At 40.4% G+C, this 19,437-nt stretch overlaps 1 protein-coding gene across 1 annotated transcript; it reads left to right on the top strand.

The window, feature by feature from the left end:
* The first annotated feature begins 12,842 nt into the window (after nucleotides 1-12,842).
* Cer1 (cerberus 1, DAN family BMP antagonist) lies at nucleotides 12,843-15,328 on the top strand. Its single transcript, XM_027400186.2, has 2 exons — nucleotides 12,843-13,349; nucleotides 15,017-15,328. The coding sequence occupies exons 1-2, from the start codon at nucleotides 12,843-12,845 to the stop codon at nucleotides 15,326-15,328; spliced, it is 819 nt and encodes a 272-aa protein (XP_027255987.1).
* Nucleotides 15,329-19,437: the final 4,109 nt, after the last annotated feature.

The following is a 19,437-nucleotide window of genomic DNA, read 5'->3' on the forward strand; positions in this document are numbered from 1 at the left end:
GATTCGTGGGCAATTGCTTTTGCTCAATTTTTGGGAAAAGTTGACAATCAATTTCTAGCTCATAGACTGGTTAAAATTTTTGCTAATACATCCTTTTATATTCCCCAAAATGTAAGGAGTAATCCTGTAAAAGACAAACGCTATGTTAGTTTTTACTGATGGTTCCTCTAATGGAAGAACAGTTTATGTTATAGATGGCAAAGAATATGTATAACAAACAGCTCCAGCTTCAGCTCAGATAGTTGAGTTATGAGCTGTTACAATAGTTTTTTAGCTTTTAGTAAATGATTCATTTAATCTGTATACTGATAATCATTATGTTTTTAAAGCTCTTTAAGTGATAGAGACAGTTCTGTACATTGGAACTAGTAATGACCAGGTTAGAATACTGTTTGAGCAAATTCAAAATGCAATTCATCTAAGAAAATTGCCGTGCTTTGTGGGTCACATAAGAGCTCATTCAAACCTTCCCAGCTGAAGGGAATGAATCAGCAGATAAATTAGCAAAATTGGTCACTTTATCCCAGGTAGAACTGGCTCAGCAGTCACATAACTTTCATCATCAGAATAGCAGAAGTCTAAGAAAGCAATTTGGTTTAACTAGAGAGACTGCCCATCAAATTGTCAAACAGTATAATGTGTACCCACAATATTTACCTATAACTAATTTAGGAGTAAATCCTTGAGCCCTGCTTCCTAATCATTAATGCAAATGGATGTTACTCATATTGCAGAATTTGGCAAGTTAAAATATGTGCACATGGCAGTTGACACGTATTCAGGCTTCTTAATGGCCACTGCACAAACTGGAGAAGCCACTAAGCATGTGATAAGTCACTGTTTAAAATGTTTTGCTTACATAGGAGTTCCAAAAGTGATAAAAACAAACAATGGATCTGGATGTACTAGTAAAGCATTTCAGCAATTTTGTGCTCAATGGAAAATTGATCACAAAACAGGCATTCCTTATAATCCTCAAGGATAAAGAATTGTGGAGTGTGCTCATAGCTCCTTGAAAATGCCACTTCAAAGAATTAAGAGGGGGGAGTTATTTCCCCAGTCTCCACATGATGCATTAAATAATGCACTCTTCATTTTAAATTTTTTTGAATGTGAATGCCAGTGAGCAATCTGTAGCAGACAGATTCTGGCATGAAGGAGTATCTTTTGCTCAGGTCAAATGAAGAGATTCATGCAGTAGACAATGGAGAGGACCCAATCCAGTCCTAATTTGGGGTCTAGGGCATGTTTCTTGCAGGAAGAGAATAATGCCAGAATGTTTGGTGATGTGGAGCAGAGAAAAACTGGACCTGAAACCGTGGGAGCCTGGCCAAGTCAGTTGAGTGACACCCACTGAACCTGTGTTCCTGACCCTTGGTGTCATCGAATCCATAGTCTGAGAAAGAAATACAAGAGTCCTTTGAAGATTTCCAGTTTCTCAACAATCCTGCTGCATCGACTTCCCAGACCTGTGAGTTTTCATACTGGAGCCCACCAAGGACTGGATGACTAACAGTTTGTCCTTGCCACACCTTGAAACACAGAACTTGTTTTGTCAGTTTTTCCCTTTGGGGAAAAAAAGGAGCTACTTAGGACAATTGGATACTAGTATAGACCATGATGTGTGGCAAAGCCCTCCTCCCCCTCAGTATTTGAATAGGACACGGACAAAAGTTTTGCAGTTAACATTCAAGGACTGTGACATCTCAAACTTAATTTTTGAACTTTACAAGCAGCAGAGCATTGGACTTTAGACAGGGAAAAGGAAAAAGTTCAGAATTGTGAAGTTGTTTGTATTCCACCCGTCATGAGAACATTTTATTGTCCTTTGATTGAATTGGAATTATGAGAATTGTAAACCAGCCGATTTGTATGTTTATTGTTACTATCCATACTGGAATTATTAATGTTTGTAACCTTTGCTATGCTATGCTATGCAAGTATTTTTGGATGTAGAGGTCAGAGCTCATTCTGACAGGAATTTGATATGTTGCTTATGAGTCTTTGGGTACAATTTGATTAGAAAGGCAGATTTAGACTTTGATACGGCCAAAGGCACCTCATCTACACCCCCCCCACTCAAGTTTAGACCCAGGGTCGTTCGGCTGATTCCAATCACAGCCCCGAAGACATCAGTATGTGAGACAACCCCAAAAAGAAACCTTAAGTTGATGAATTCCAAACTTTATGAAAAGTCTCCACATAAAATTCATTTTCAAGAGCTGGAAATGGGATGTTGGATTTGCTGTGTGTTTATCTGACTTACTCAGTTACACCTTCCATTGCATTGCCTGATGTTCAACCAGATTTTGTTTGCTTGTTTGTGTCATTGGTTCATGGGCTAAATTTGACATCGTTTTCAATTGGTAAGGTTGCCTTGCTGATATCCTTCTCTTTTCTCCCCATCAATCATAGCAAAGAACTGCTACTAACAGCAGAGTGTATCTGGATGTCTGTAATGTCTAGAACACCATGATTTTCATGAAATTAATTTTATAAGCCTTTAGAGTAGGGTCATACAGGAAATGAATATACTATCCTCATAACTTACATATAACTTCATTTTGAACAGTTTTTATAGGTCCTAAACTCTGCTAAGTAATAAAATTTAGTTTATCTTAAGACAGAAAGGAACAAAGATCAACCAACACTTCCATTAGTGGCCTCGTGGTACCTGCAATAGTTTCCAAGGAGAGCTGCACAATGCTCCTTCCCCTCCTCTCTCCACCTGCATTTTGCCTTCAAAAGGCAGGCTGACTCAACTTGCTGTATAGAAAATCCATGGTCAGACCCAACTACATGCCCCACTTTTAAGAAACAAACTTTTAATATAAAACCTCAAATCCATGGAAAGTAAAAGAGTTGAAAGGATATGCCATCCTAAACCCAGTCAAAATTGGAGTGGCTGTATTAGTGTCAGACAGCATAAATTTTAGAGCAAAGGCTATTGCCAAGGAAAACAAAGATTAGTCGTCATGATACTAAGGGAACGATTGTTAAGGGAGCCTTGTGATCTGAAACATACATACATTTGGTAACAAAGCTGAAAAATATGTCAAGCAAAAGCTGGTGGGAGAGAAATGGATATATGTATATTCACAGTCAGACATGTCCATACACCTTTCCTTAAAAGGTGAGGGTAGTGAGGAAATCAGTGAGGGTGCAGAAACATGGACACTGCTAACTACATTAGCATAACTGAGATTTCTGGAACAATCCAGAAGTATCAGAGTCTGTGTTTAAGTGCATGTGAAACATTTGCCAAGGCAGACAAAGTTTTAGGGAATAAAAATGAGTGTGTATTTTTCAAGCCTAGTATAATATATTCACTGGATATAATGGAATTATAGGAATCAGTAACAAAAAAAATGTTTCTGGAAGATTCTGTGTGTGGTTACTCACTACATTATACACTTCTTTGATGTGTATGCTATGGACAAAATAAAAAATATAAGTATTTTGATCTAGATAAAAATGAAAGTATATCAAAAATTGTGGGGTGCCAGTAAGGCAGTGCTCAGGGGAAATTTCATAATAGTAAGACCTTAAATTAAAAACATAGATAGATCTTTACTTAATAACCCCCTTCTACCTTCATAAGAAGAAATAGGCCAGGTATGGTGGCACATGCCTTTCATCTCAGCACTTGGGAGGCTGAGACAGTCAAATCTTTGTGAATTCAACGCCAACCTAATCTACATAGCAAGTTCCAGGTTAGCAAGGACTACATAGTGAGACCCTGTCTCAGAAGAAGAAAAGTATACAAGGAGTAGGGCAAAAGTAAGGAATTAATGAATGTCATACTAGAACACAGAGAAATGCCAGGATGATTCCAAGTTTAAGACTAATCCTGTGCTATATAGTAAAACCATGATTCAAAACTCCAAAGGCTCCAGTGTTGAGGGCTTCTCTAGCATGTGAAATGTTTTGGGTTCCATCCCAGCACTACAAGAAAAAGAGTGAAGAATAGTAGACTATATCAGTGAAATCAATGGTGTTTTGAAAAGTAAGTGTATGTAAAGTTCTGGCCAGTCTGACTAGGAAGGAAAGACACTGATTACCAATACCAGCAATGAGGAGTGTAGCATCACTAAGTTTTATAGTGATTCTCACAATTATTGGGAAATATCATGAACAGTTTGGTAGAATAAATCCAGCAATCTAAACAACGTGGATGAATTCTCTGAAAACACAAGCCATTAAAGCTCAATAAAAAAAGCATAAACAGCTTGAAAAATTGTGTTACAAACTGAAATCTTTGAATGGGTAGTTTGAACTTTTCTGATCTTTGTTATGTCAAAGCTCACTTGCTTTGTTCATTTGTAAAGATACTCATATAGCTTATTCACTTGTGCACACAATAGTGGATATGTAGGCTGTTTAGAGTTGGGGCTGTTCCAAATAAAACTGCTATGAACATTCATGTGATAGTCTCTGAATGGATACTATGCTATCTTTCCCCTTATGTGAATACCTAGAAGTACAGCGATGGATTATGTAGTGTATGTTTCGGCTTCTAAGAAATCACAAAATTGTTTTCCAAAGTGCTTACTCAATTTTCCATTCCTACCAGAAAAGCCTGAGTATTTTGGCCTCTCAATGTCCTCACCCTCACTTACTATGGTGATCTGTGTCTATTAAGCCTGTAGTTCTACCACTCCATGGATTGAGTTGGTGTTTTTTGGTGGCTAATGGTCATGGTCATATTGTCATGTGTGTATTTGCCATCTATATATCTTCTTTTATAAAATACCTGTTCAAATCTCTGCCCCATTAAAAATTATTGATCTCGAGTTTTACTCTGAATAATAAATGTTTTCTTCCAACCCCTGGCTTGTCCTTTCCTTCTCTCAGAGGTGTCTTGGTGGAGATCTATTATCCATTTGTATATGTTGTTGGGTTTGAATTGGTGAGAGTTTTTTCAGACTCTTTTGTCTGTATTCATGAGGGACTCTCTCTCTCTCTCTCTCTCTCTCTCTCTGTGTGTGTGTGTGTGTGTGTGTGTGTAAAGGGTTTTAGGTGACCCAAACTGATCTAGAATTCATTGTATACCCAAGGATGACTTTGAACTCTTGACCCTCCTGCTTCTGCCTCTCAAGGCTAGGATTACAGGTATGTGTCATCACCATCTTTATTCTGCAAGAAACTTGATTGACACTGTTCATAATTGACAAATAATAAGCTATACATTTAACATGTATCTCTTGGCATAGTGTGTTCATGTCATTTCTTACAATAAAGAGAGTAAATACGTCTACCTCTCTCAAAACTTTCCTCATGTCCCTTTTCAGTCTCTTGATCCTTCTAGCTTGCTTTCCCCATTCCAAGGTATACCTGATTGACTTTCTGTCACTGTAGATTGGCTGATAACTTCTAGAGTTTTCTATAAATGGACTACATATGCACTCAACTATTTTTGCCCTTCTCTTTCACTTAGCATAATTATTCTCAGAATCACACCAGTGACTAACTACAGCCAGGAGGAGGAAGTGGGGGGGTGAGAACTGAGGTTTTAAGGTTCTGTAATACAAGTGATAACTTTCCCATGTGTTAAGGCATTTGTGTTCAGTGTGGAACTGTTTTTAGGAGACATCCAGATGACTAAGAAAGCCCTCTCTGAAAGTTCCAGGATGCCTCGCTTTTAGACAAGAGCTGTGATGCACAAATCCCCTTCTAATAAGAACTAAATGAAGGGATGATGTCTCACCTGACAGGAGTGTTTGCTGTGCTAATGGGCTGAACTTGGGTGTTAGCTATTTCCTGAGCATAGCTTCTGGAGCCAAATTAGTGAAATTTTTTTTTGGCATTGGCATTAAACACACAATTGTTGCATGTACTGAAAAGGATGTATTTATAAATCATGCATCAAATCAGTAATCATTTAAATAGGGCTATGCATGGAAAGAACAGTGGTTGTTGAGCCTATGTGGGAGTGAGGAAGGACTCAGGGAAGAAGCTAATTAAGAGGAAGGGCGGCAGGGAAAGTCTCCCAGTAAATACTGTCAAACATTGCTTTCCTGCCCAGCAGATTCCAGGTCACTTTAGTGGCCTGATACAGTAAGCCTTCTTAGGGTTTTGCATTAAGTTAAGCTGAACTTTGTGTAAATGTGTCTTAGTCTTCCTGAGTTTATGATCAACCTGGGCCCAGGCTCAGGCAAGCAGCATAAAGCCAACCCTGGCCAGAGGTTTTCTCTGTTTTTCTATTTTATTATCAGTTTTTTCTTTAAGTTTGTCTCTTGCCATCATGTTACTTAATTCCTACACCTAGAGGTAATATTATGTGTAATATTCTAATATTTATGTTACAGATACTTAAGATTATGTTTCTGCATAGGTGTTGCCAAGATAGTAAAGCCAACTTTTATTTATAGAGGGAAGAAAATATAAATCTGTCCAAAACCTTTCATGAAATGAAGGTTTTAATATTTTCAAAGAGTTGATTCTGGTGCCTGCTCTCAGAGAGCCTTGGAGAAGGGCTGTCAATACAAGGCGTCATTGTTTTAGGTTTCTGATCCATGATTTGTACCCCACACACTCAACTTTCTTTTCTTTTGGCAACTCCTCATGCATTCTGTCCTACACTTGGCCCTGAGTCAGCTGAAAGCTTTGCAAGTTGATTTTCTGTCCCATCTGAATTGCAGCTTAGCTGCGGAACTGTTTTCCATGTGTTTTTAATCATTTGTCCATGTGTTATGAGCTTATAGGGACAATATGGCTCCCCCAAGCTGCCTGCATTGTATAAGCAGAAACTGGCAAGGCAGTCAGGAGGGGAACAGTTTTCAGACAGATGCCCCCTGCACTCTGTGTTGGTGATACACCACCTCCATCTCCCAACTGGAGCACAACAATTGACAAGCTGCCTAGCATTACCTGGCAGGCACATGCCCCCCCTCCCCTGCCTGAGTCTCCTTTCTTAGGAGTGTCAAAACCCTTCCCCTGAGAGTTCCCTACAAACTGTGGCAGTATGACAAAGTTCAGATACCTACTCTGAGAAGCAGCCAGCTTGGGAAATAAAGAATGGTTTATTTTGAATCCTTCCAGATTTAGTGGAAATTTGATTTTAAAATATAGTCTAAGCATGGAGAATTAAGGCTAAGTCCTCTAGGACAGAGACCCCTCTCAGAAAGCAAAGCACAGCCAGAATCTCCTCAGAAGTTTCCATCCACATTGCTGTTAGGTTTGGGAGGTTGAAACAAACATGCACGAAGCTAACTGTAGACCTCGGGCCAGGAAAAGAAATAAACCAGAAAACGTGTGCTTGGAGCTTTGGATTCTGCAGACCCCAGGAATAGCAGTCCTTACCCTGAATAGTCATCTCTCTGTGGTTAAGAAGATACACAAGGATCTTAGCTCTATCTGTTTTTAAATGAGTGAATAAAGAAGGAACTAGCCCAAGTCGGGGCACATGCCTCCAGTCCCAGCACTCAGAGTCAGAGGTCCACCTAGACTATACAGAAAAAACCTTTCTCAAGACTGGCAGCAGGCTGATCTTGTAACTTAAAGCTTTGAGATTCTCATGGTTTTTCACCCTCTTTCTGATGCTCATTAGTCTACTGAGGACTGACTTCATGAAAAATAAATGTTGCTGAGTGCAGAAAGGCAGAGATGGTCCTCAAAGGTGTGTGTGTGTCTGGGGTGGGTGTTAAAGAAGTAGAGGCCAGACTTCAGTAGGTGGGCATGCAAGCAGGTAAGAACATAGATGTTCACATCACTGAGTTGTGAAAGCAGATGAGAACACTGGAGGGCAGAACATGAAAGCTTTTATGGATGCAGGAGACATTTTGAAAGAGTTTGAGGCTGTCCAACATTATGAAAATGCTAACAGAGATGACTAGGAGAGGTTGCTATAGGGTTATTTGGTGACATATGGGGAAGATGTGATTCTGGGGGACAGGGAAGGAGACACAGCTGGCAGGGTTTGAGGTCACATGTGAGAAACTCTTAATCTGGTATCTTCTGTCTCTCTCTGTATAAGAAGGGGTAAGGTCAGTTGTTGAAAAGAAGAGCGGGGCAGAGCAATCAAAGGGCTGAGACAATGAGTTTAAGCTCATCTGGAAAATAAAGAGATAGCTAGAGTATTAAGATAGAGTGCTAAGCAGAGCTGAGAGAAAGGTATGTTGTACAGAACCAATTTGTCCCGTCTTCCCATTTTCCTTGGCAGCAGAGTGGTTGCACTGTAGTCATGGCCCAGGAAAGGTGAAAGCTTCTTGACTCCAGGGTTGTGATTTGTAAAGGGCAGGAAATAGAGATCAGTACAACGATCCAAAGTTAAGAACCATGGAATTCAAGTTAGATGGTAGAGGAAGTGAGGACCAGAAGATTCATAGATATAAGTTAACTAAAGACCTCATCCATTCATTAAACCAGTGCTTCTGAGCATTTCCACTGTGGAAGGAACTGACTTAACAAAAACATCTACTGATCTTTTTCAGACTCTAAAATCTAGAGTATTGACAGATGCTAAATAAATGTTCACACAAACATTATTTGATTAGAATTGTGTTACTATGGGGATAAAGTAGGTCTAGATGAGTGTAAGAGCTGAAACCACAAACAAGATGTGAGTGTGAACCATGCAATTCACAGATCAGAGGGCTGCAGCTCTTGGGTGCAACAGGGTCAGGTCAGAATATTGTTACTGAGGAGGCCAACGGAAGTAGGGGTTATCCCATTTCAGACAGGGTTGAATGGGCATTCATGTGATAACAACAATGGCATGTTATCAGCATAACACGGTCACAATCCATCCCTGTGGACACAGAGGTCATCCAGAATGATAAGCCAAGAGGCTATATTGTCCTTGGTGAAGTCTAGAGATATGTGGTGCCCAAAAGTGAACTATTCACAAGCTCAGGTAACAGCTGATTGTTGCAAGGATAGATAGTCTATGAGGGAGGAGGGAGAAGGGAGAAGGGAGAAGGGGAAGGGAGAAGCTCCACTTTATTGTGGAGCTTTTTTGTATTGTTGAATCTGGTTACTTCTGATCTATTAAAAAAGAAAGAAAAATTGTATAATGTCTACTGTATTTCCTTGTGCTCAGTGAATACTTACTGAATAAAATTAAGAGAAACAGTGTGCAGTCCAAGGTGTTTGGAATTTGGGAATAGTTGATAGAGTCTGATTAGTATAAGAATGTTGTCTGCCTAAAGTTTTCTTATATTTTGATTAAATAACACTTTTATTAAATTAAATAAGACTACAAATTACAACATCTACTACTCATGGGCAAGGACATTCTTATCATTAGCCCCTACAATTCTACAGTGTTGGCACTCACATATACATCGAATGAATGAATGAGTGAATGAGGCCAGAGCATGGAGCAGAATTGGGGAAGGGTGTGCTTCTGAATATGTGCTTTCCATAAAATGGACCAGGGAATGATGTTAGACATAGTTCTATATTTTAAGTAACTTACTGAAGTATATCACGTAGACAATTATTTGACAAGAAACCACTTACCCTACCTTTCTCCTTGTTTGAAAACTAAGAAAAAAGTGCTGGCAAGATGGCTCTTAGATAAGCCTCATGACCTGAGTTTCATCCCAGGACCAACGTGGTAGAAGAGAATGAAGTTCCATAGGCTATCTTAACCCTTTAGGACACACACACACACACACACACACACACACACACACACACACACAATAACAAAAACTAAATTAAATATTTTAAAATATTATGCCTTATTTTGCATTTTAAAAACTCTGATATCTCTATGATTCTACTGCTATCCTATGTTTTGAGGAAAAATAGTAATACGGGGAAGGTCTGTTCCCTAATAGATTTCTCACACAAAGCTATCATCCTGAATTTCCTTTTCCATCTCTCAGTTGTCCCATTGAGCTCACATGCCTGTCTCTGTCTCAACAGTGGCCTCTCAACTTTTGTTAATGTGAGAAAAGGACTTTCAGAGAAGAATGGTTCTCTGCCTAACCTCCATGCAAGCACTCCATGCCTTTCCACCTTCCTTCAGAGACTCTGTGAGAACAGAGATCTATCAAAAGGCAGTTGTGAGGCCCTTCACACTTTTTTCTTTTTGAGTGGTTGACTTTCCCAGCAAACTTTCTCCTATGTGCTGTAGAAATGCCACTGGCATAAAGAAACATTTCACTAGGTATATTCAGAAAGGGCTCTGTGGCTGCAAAAGATATGTGACTTCCCTGAAAACAGGGTCAAGTTAAAGCAGACTCAGAGCATGCCATGCCTGTGTGATTGGATAAAATGAGTGAATTCTGAACCTGGCTGCTGTGGCCCTCTTGCTTATGTGGGCCCATGAAGTGGATTTTGCCTCTTGGGTGGACCCATCTCGGTTCAGGCTTCTTTCCTTGTGCTAGTTGGTACAGAGTACACCAGTAGCTCTTTTTGTATGACAGCTTCCTGCTGTGTTTAGAAGTTTCTTCCAGACCTGCCTGCAGTTGGCTCATCCAAATGGGCAGAAGAGGTGCATTTGGCACCCAAAGGCCAACAGAGGTCACCCCTTTCCTCTGAAAGCAGAAAAACATCCATGTATGTGTTTCAGATGAACGGATAGCATGTCATGTCCAGAGCTTTAGAATGGATGAGAATATACAGCGCTGAGAAAGACAAACCTCCCAGTTCTAATAGAGATGGCTTTTCATCCCATGCTTCTCCCACAGGTTTCTTGTCAGTCAGGATATTTGCATGCTTGAGCAGCAGGAAGAGACAGAAGAGCAAAAAAGGAAATTCTCCAGGAGTGCTTTCTAATTGGCATTTATAAGTACCAAAATTTGGGTACAGAAGACAGGAAGTTAAGACCAAAGGAAAATTAAAAACGAGTGACTGACATCCCCAGAGGTAATAAAATTAGAGAAACTGTGCCCCTGGGTATCTAACCTGCTTGAGGCAGGAGCTAGATTTAATCATTTTAGTCATTTTCCAGTATCGATCCTGACTTTTCATCCACAAAGTAAGTCCTCTACAAATGTCTGTTCAACAGAAATTGTTTCAACTGTATCCAATAGCCAGTAGTTCCAGAACCAGGTAAGATGAGATCCCCGGTAGAATCGATGATTAATGCTTTGTGTGGATCATGCTAGACCCTGTGTGTCTGACTGACAGTAGTGGAATTTAAGTCACTGAACAGTGAAGTTAAAAAGGAGCCAGGGAATGTATTGTAGCTGGCTTTCACACTGTATGTACTACCAGAAGACCTAATGGCTGCTGTGGAAAGCGCATTGCATTGGGAGGCTGAAGAGAGTTAAAGAAATTCCAGTTATCAGGCAAGCTTTTAAAAGGACTATTTAAAATAAATGGCGAATATCAATGGTCTTGTGATACAGACCAGCATCCCTTCAGTGAACACCAGGAAAAGTACCATGGGCATCTGGAACAAGTAAAATGCATATCTTTTAGAATTCTAATCCACTTAAGCATAGTTTATAAATAGCTTATGTGAGGCTTTGCCTCATAGAACTCAACAATAACTGTCAAGAACACAAATGTCTGGAAAGACATCACAATGGGGAACTCGAGGAAAGAAAGCTGCATACAAAACAAGAAGAGAGTACATTCCGGATTACCTCTGCTAGCAAAAGAAAGGCATGTGGTGACCAAATTAAGGGGGCAAGACAGATAAGCAAATGAGGGCCAAGAAAGATAAGCAAATGTGTTGTTTCCCAGTTGGGATGCTATAGGCGGATAGGGCGGATAGTTTCTTGTATCCTGGGCTCATTTTAAGTTGTCATTTGCCACTTACCCCCTTGGTCCCTGAAGAATTGTGTTTGTCTCCGTCTTTATTGAATCTGATCACCAATCACTTAGAATTATGGCAGATGTGGATTCAGTAAGGTAAGGATCCCCCCCCCCCACTCCAGCTTCATCCCCAAATTGATCAAGTCTGGTTTTGTAGTCCACATTCTCAAGCTCAGATTAAGAAAGAAAGAAAAAATAATAATAATGATGAAGTGGCTTGAGGGACACATTATCCCCCTTGATTGATGGGCTGTCAGCTATATCACTTGGGATCCTGTGGAGAAATTTGTAAACAACTGGAAGAATTTACTGATCTCTGGCCAGTTGTGAAATCTGGCATTCGGTGTTTGTTTCTTAATGTGAAAAGATTAACTCTAGAATTTGGAGTCTCCATGTGTGGATAGGGAAGATATATTCCCTTAACTCGGCTGTGACCAACAGCTTCAACCCGAGTGTGGATACCGAGAAGGCAAAGAGGGTTGCTGTGAAACAAAACTAAATCCTTCCTAAGCATTGTGGCAGATGACGCCTTTACACTCTCTCTCTCTCTCTCTCTCTCTCTCTCTCTCTCTCTCTCTGTGTGTGTGTGTGTGTGTGTGTGTGTGTGTGTGTGTGTGTGTGTGTGTGTGTGTGTGCTCTGTGAAGGCCTGGGCTTTGCTTAACATGTCCTTTGTTTTGCTTGCCTTCGACTCTTCTCTAGTAAACACAGGAGGCTGTGTCTATTTTATCCCAGCTCAAGGCAGATGTGCAGCAAATGTTAGCCGGCTCTGTTTTTTTCTTCTAATGACAATGATGAGGAATTCAGACAAAGAGCAAGTTGTTTTTGCCAGTACAGCCAGCCACTCAGACAACAGCTAAACCACCAGCTAATTAACCCCTGGGTCTCAGGCTTTCCCTGGGGGCTTCAAAAATACAGAGCCAAAGTGAGGAAGGCAGGACACCATTAGCACTACATAATGTAAGCAAACACTTAATGTGTTTGCTTTGCTTGCCTGCTGACCACCTGCTTCCCATTCTACCAGGCAGGTAGCTTATATGGGATGCCCTGGCTGCAGTTCTGCAGAGAGAGCCTCTCCTTTGGGCCTGGCCATCTGCAAACCTAATCTCAGTCTCTGGTCCCTGGTAGCATGTATCTCCTCTTACTTCAGTTGCTTGTGCTTTTGCCTCTGGGGAAGGCAGGCCGATGTGTGGGTGGCTGCCAGAGTCAGAGCCCCTTTTCCTTTGTGCTCCTAGAAAGGGGTCGCAGAGATCTCCACATCGCTAACCAAGAGGAGGCAGAAGACAAGCCAGATCTGTTTGTAGCAGTGCCACATCTCATAGGTGCCAGTCTGGCTGGGGAAGGCCAGAGGCAGAGAGAAAAGATGCTGTCCAGGCTTGGAAGACTCTGGAAGAAACCTGAGACAGAACTTCACCCCACAAAGGATGTGGAAAATGATCATGTCGCATTGGGAATCCAGGCCCTCACTCAGTCAGCAGCTGAGAGGAAAGTGGAGAGATCACCTCTTCAGGAGGAAGCCAAGAAATTCTGGCATCGCTTCATGTTCAGAAAAGGTCCAGCCTCCCAGGGGGTCATCTTGCCCATCAAAAGCCATGAAGTACATCGGGAGACCTGCAGGACAGTGCCCTTCAACCAGGTATGCATCCTGGGGGAAAACAGCCAGAGTCTGCAAGACTTGGGGACAGCTAGGACAAATGGCAGGATGGGAAGACGCTGACAAGAGCCTGTGCTATGCCTGATTCCACATTTGGTCCTTGGGTATTCATTGTGGGACTTGGCAAAATGTGATCGTATTTCCATTTCCCTCACATCTCCAGTTTCCTGGCATGCTGGAAATGCCTAATGCTAATATGGTGGCATGGTCAGTATTGGTAGTCACCATTCTGAAGGCACAGAGCTTTGTTGAATGCATGTATTTTTAAGGTCTACTATCCATATAGAAAAGTAAGGGTATGCTCTCAGTTAGGAAACAGGGAATGTAGAGCAATTGCCAGAACTACCTTGCAGATTATCCCCACATTCATGAAGATGTAGAAAAGCATGTGAACCAAACTGAAGGTAAGGTGGGATACCCTGGATATGGTGATGTGGGATACCCTAGATATTTCCCTGGGTGCCCCTACATTCATTTCTGATGCTCACACCTTACTACTTCACAGGTTCACAAACACTTTCTTTAATAGTTGTTAAAATTATGTGATGTTTAAAATGTTCCTGCAGAAACTCTATGTTGTGATTCTCACTATCATTTCTTGGCATTGTGATAGCAAAACATAATTTAGAGTGTAATTTATCTTTCTCAAGGGTTTTCAAAAATAACCTTAACGTGAAATCACATCTCTTTCCTTATCCTACTTCCTAACTTGTGCTGGCTAATGTATAGTGACCACGATGAGTTCTGCACTATTAAGACAGAGGAACATTCTACAGTTCTGCTTCCCCCAGAGCTGGCAACACCTACATTCCAAATGCTAAATTAAAATAGAGAAAATGCATCAAAAAAGACACTGAACCAGAAGCAGTGCAGGAGAGACTAAAATTTTACAGTCTAGTAATGGCGCCCAATTAAGTAGGCAGTATTCTAAGGCAATTGACTGTGCAGCAATGACAAGTCAATCATCAAGTAATAATATCTGCTTTGCTGGTCAATGGACAATTAGAAAAATTGCTCCTAGGACTCGGGCAATCAAGTTTCCTTTGAAAGTCTTACCTTTTAATTCTATTGCTAATTAAATTAAAATTAAGGAGTTTGACTCAGCTATTTTGAAAGACGAAAAAAACTGTGTTTATGAGATTATGAGAAAGCAGCAAAGGTGATGTAACATAGGTATATAAATTGTGGCTCTGCTGCTTTGTAGATTTGAATGCTGTACAGCTCAAATAAAATAGGACAGGCTTATACTCATAGTATCTTGCCTATTTCATGATGAAGTGACCAGTATTTATTGAGAAGCTGCTGTACACAATGCACTATGGGAAACAGAAAGGTGGGGTGTAGTAGTTAAGTAAAAAAAAGCTGCCATTACAGCTTTTTGTTACCAGTTAGTTATAGCCAACTATATGAAAATTCTTTAAAGTATGGTGTTTATAATGGGAATTATTTTCGTGTTAACATAAGGCTTTCTAGAGGCTAACTGATGAGTTACTCAATAAAGAAAGCATTGGTGAGGCGGCCTTGCCCCTAATGGACTCCATCTCTTGGATATCATGAAGTGCATTCCCAACGTAGATTATTCTACATCATCCTTCTGGGTTAGAGTGGCACGAAATGTCCTGAGGTGACCTAATCTGTTTGCTTTTCAGACAATTGCCCATGAAGACTGTGAAAAAGCTGTTATCCCAAACAACCTTTGCTTTGGGAAATGCGGGTCCATTCATTTTCCTGGAGCCGAGCCACATCCCTACAACTTCTGTTCCCACTGCTCGCCCACCAAATTCACCACCATGAGCTTGAGGCTGAACTGCACTAGCCCAACCCCCGTGGTCAAGATGGTGATGCAAGTGGAAGAATGCCAGTGCATGACAAAAGCGGAACATGGAGAAAGGCACTTCCCACTGGCTGGTTCCCAGGAGTCCTTCATCCCTGGACTTTCAGCCTCAAAAGCTATCCCATGATTTCCTCTGAAAACAAAATCTCAACAGAAAAAGTGGTTACATAAGGGGAAATAGGTTCACCCCCATTTTTTCCCCACTTGTCTTTAGACAGGGTCTTATGTCTTTGTTGTGGTTACATAAAGGGGAAGTACCTCCCCCACACACACTTTTTTCACTGATGTTTAGACAGGGTCTTATTATTCTGGGCTGGCCTCAAACTCGCTGTATGGCTAGGATGACTTTAAACTCCGGATAGACTTCTTGAGTGTTGGGATTTCAGGCATACACTGTAACACCTAGCTCTCAGTTAAAGGGATTTCTAAAAGGATTTTGCATACCTCCAAGCTGCCTGTGAGATTTAGGAAGTATTTTGATTCTATTGAATGACTCTTGCCATAGATGTGGGAAACAGCTTGCTTGATGGCCCATATTTTTCTTTCCTTTTTGTACTCCCCACATGAAGTTTGTACTGTTGGTTACCTGACTTTGAAGAAAGAACACTTATGCTACTCTTAGAAATTTATATACAGAGGGGGCTCAGGCACTAGGAACCAAACCATTTCCTGGAGTATGATGAAAATGCATGAACAGTATTAGAATCAAAGGTCCCCCATGGAAGTTACTAAGAAACTCAATAAGTCTCAAATTAAATGCATTGCAAGTCATTTGAAAAAGAAACAGTTTATGGGTGAAATCTACCCACATGCCTTTGAATCTTGTAGCAAGTTGGGTTTCTGTGTCTGAGCTTCTTACTATTGTATAAGAGTATGTATGACAAATAGAACTCAGCAGATGCTTCAATGTCAAGTTCTGAACATGATTGGACTGTTGTAACACATTAAATTTTAGTATGTGAAGAATTCTTGGAAATACTGTGGCTCATAAATGCCTGGTATTGGTCTTTCTGGAGTATTTCTCAAACGACTTCATGGGGTTATGACACTGGCCATGGGCCTCTGATTCCACAAGCAGCCCTTGTTTAAGTCATTCAGTCACTATCTCTTAGCAACTGTCTCTTTCCTGCCTGCATTTATTTGTGTCCAGATATTATACAGCATTAGCTTTTCCCCACCAGATTACTTTTTAATAGAAGTTTTTTGAATATTTATTTAGAAATTACTTTATTTAGATCCTTCTACTTTTAGTAACCATACTCCCACACCCCTCCACACACTCCCCTGAGTAATGACTAATTACTGTTTATAAAGAAATTAATTTTACATTTTAATTCTATTCCTCTTAAATCACCATCTAACATGATGCTCTGAAGAAGCAAAAGCATTTATAGTTAGTGTGTATTATGCAACACATCAATGTAATAGAATATGGGCTACAGAAATACACATGTGGCATTTACAACAGAATATATTATGCCCTTTGGTGGTCAAAGACAACCTAATTGACCAAGATGTGGTCATAAGGATAAAATTGTTAAGCATTAATGATATCCCAGCTGGTCAATATATTTTGGTGCCAAAAGCTATTGAGCATCTGTCTAGTGTGCAACTGCCTAACCCTGATTATGTAAACCCATCTCTGCCAATTGGGGTCCCCTTCTCCTCCTTACATCCTCACAAATCCCTTTTATCTATACTTGCAAAGAGACTCTCAAACCCAAGCTCCAAACAATGATTAGTTTTATTCAAACTTCTGGCCTGTTCTTTCCTCGAATGCAAACTCCAGATGGGCTAGCTGATTGAGGGGTCAGAGCTTACATTCATAAAGTGATTTGTGGGAAGCTCATAAGAGCATCCTTTCACAAACATTTTACTTGCAAGAAAAAAGCAGTGTCCAGTGGCTCAATGTATAAAACACAGGAGCACAGGACACTAATGAGAAGAAACACACCGGTAGTGTGTATCCATCAGACAGCAAATGAATCTTTTAAACCCATCTACTGCTCTCCAAAAAAACATATGAAGCAGGCAATCACCTATCTTACCAGTAAAGAGAGTCAAACCTGTAAGTAAAAGCAACTTGTCTAAACTTCCATGGGCAGTATTTTCCTTTCTTTTAATAGACTTGAGAATCTAGATTTACTTATGGCTGTATTTCCATTTGTGTATAGACTAGTTCACAGTAAAAGATGACAAGACAGCACTCCTTCTGTCACACTCTGGTCCAGATATATTTGCTTTACTTACATAGCTAGGGGACCACATTAAGCATGGAAGCTTTTCACTTGTGGTATTGACTGATGTTCTATACAGGGCATCCATAAAAAGCCACAATCACGGACCTCCTTAGCTTTTTAGTGACTGGACCAGGTTCTATGTCAAACATTACAATGACTTCATTGGCCCTTCTACAAATGCCTCCCTAAATTTTGATTTCATTTTCCTCTCATAAAAAAGAAAAGATAGAAAGAAAGAAGGTTTAGAGCTGGGAAAATGGCCCTGTCAGTAAAGTGCTTGTCATACAAGCTTTGAGACTTGAGTTCCTGTCCCCAGGACCCATGTGAAAGTTAAGTGGTGACACAAATCTGTAAGCCCAGCCCTGGTGTGTGTGTTTGTGTGTGTGTGTGTGTGTGTGTGTGTGTGTGTGTGTGTGTGTGTGTGTGTATGTACAGATTGCTGGAGCTGATGGACCAGCCAGCCTAGAGAAATCCATGAGCTCCAGGCTCAATAAGAGATTCTGCTAGATGGATACTGAGGAAGACATCCAACATTAACCTCCCCAATCGTCATTCCCATGAATATGTACTTTTAACTTTGGATCTGCTCTGCTATTGTGTCAGTCTTGTACACACATTGTTCGGTAGCACGTAGTATTCTTTTTGTGTATATGCTTTATTCAGCAAAGGTTCCCTAGGTACACATATCTTGTGTACTAGCTTGAGTGCAAGTTAAACAGAAGCTTGGCTCCTGAAGAGCTTCCATTCCTGTGGTGGGATGGTCAAGGAGCTTGAAAATCAAGCAACTGAAAGGGGAGCATGAACGGGCTATATGCTGTATGCAGAGCAGCATGCTAAAGACAGGCTGTTTTCTATAGCATGGTCTCTAGAAGCGGGGACGTTAAAGTGGTGCCCTTTTAATGGTTGACATATTCTCCTTCAGTGGTCTATGGCGGCTTCTCCTCTGCACAGCATTTGCTTTATTTCTCCAACACCTCTTAGATATTTTTCCTGAATGTTTCTCTATAAGCTGACGTACAGAATTCCCTACAGGGAGTAGCTGAATGAGATTTAAGATTTGATTTTCCCAGTTTGTACTTGTTTTTGGCATTTGTTGACAAGGGTCTATGTTGTTTTTCACACATAATGCATTTGTCACTGGTTGGCTTTGCCTCTGCTTCACATTCTTCCAGGGCCTACACATTTGACAGGAGCAGACACCTCTGGAATAATCATCTTGTCTGAGACAAAGAAAGGAAAAGATAATGCAATTATTCTTGAAGATTGTTCTAGAAGTATCACAAATGACCCTTATCCCATGGTTAGATCAAACAAGCCACATGACAATCCTGATTCCAATTGTGTTTGAGGATATTAATATGCTGATATTATTATTTTAAATAAAGGATTTCATCTAGCCCAGGCTGGCCTAGAACTCACTCTTTAGCTAAGGATGACTTAGAATTTCTGATTCTCCTATCCCCATCTCCCAAGTGGCAAGGTTACAGGTGTTTGCCATCATAGCCAGTTTCTAGTATTTGGAGGTACAAGATTTTCTTTGAATCCTTGAATTGCTAATTAAGAATGTCATTCAATCCCTGAATTTTTAGGAGATTTATACTATACAAGACACTACACTGAGAACTTAAGGCTATTTAAAGACAAACAGTATACATTTTCTTCTACTTCAAACCTTTCAGTGTGCATTAAAGATGATGTACACAACAGATAAGGCTATGTATGACTCTTGCAGGCATAGTTAGAGCTTCTAATCCTTGAGACTTTACTATGTGTTTGGATGCTATAAATCCCTTTAGGAGACATTTCCTGGTTATGTGAGTGTATGTTATGTGAGTGTTGTTGAGAATTTATGTGTATCTGTGATGAACACAGTACAAAGAATATGAATATATAGACACATGATTATCTGGACTTAATCCCAGACCTTTGAAGTCTATAGTACAGGAGCAAGTAAATACATGTTATTTTTTTTGCCTCCCACTCATTTTTTTATAAA

The sequence above is a fragment of the Cricetulus griseus genome, chromosome 2 (assembly GCF_003668045.3).
Source record: "Cricetulus griseus strain 17A/GY chromosome 2, alternate assembly CriGri-PICRH-1.0, whole genome shotgun sequence".
Lineage (NCBI taxonomy): Eukaryota > Metazoa > Chordata > Mammalia > Rodentia > Cricetidae > Cricetulus > Cricetulus griseus.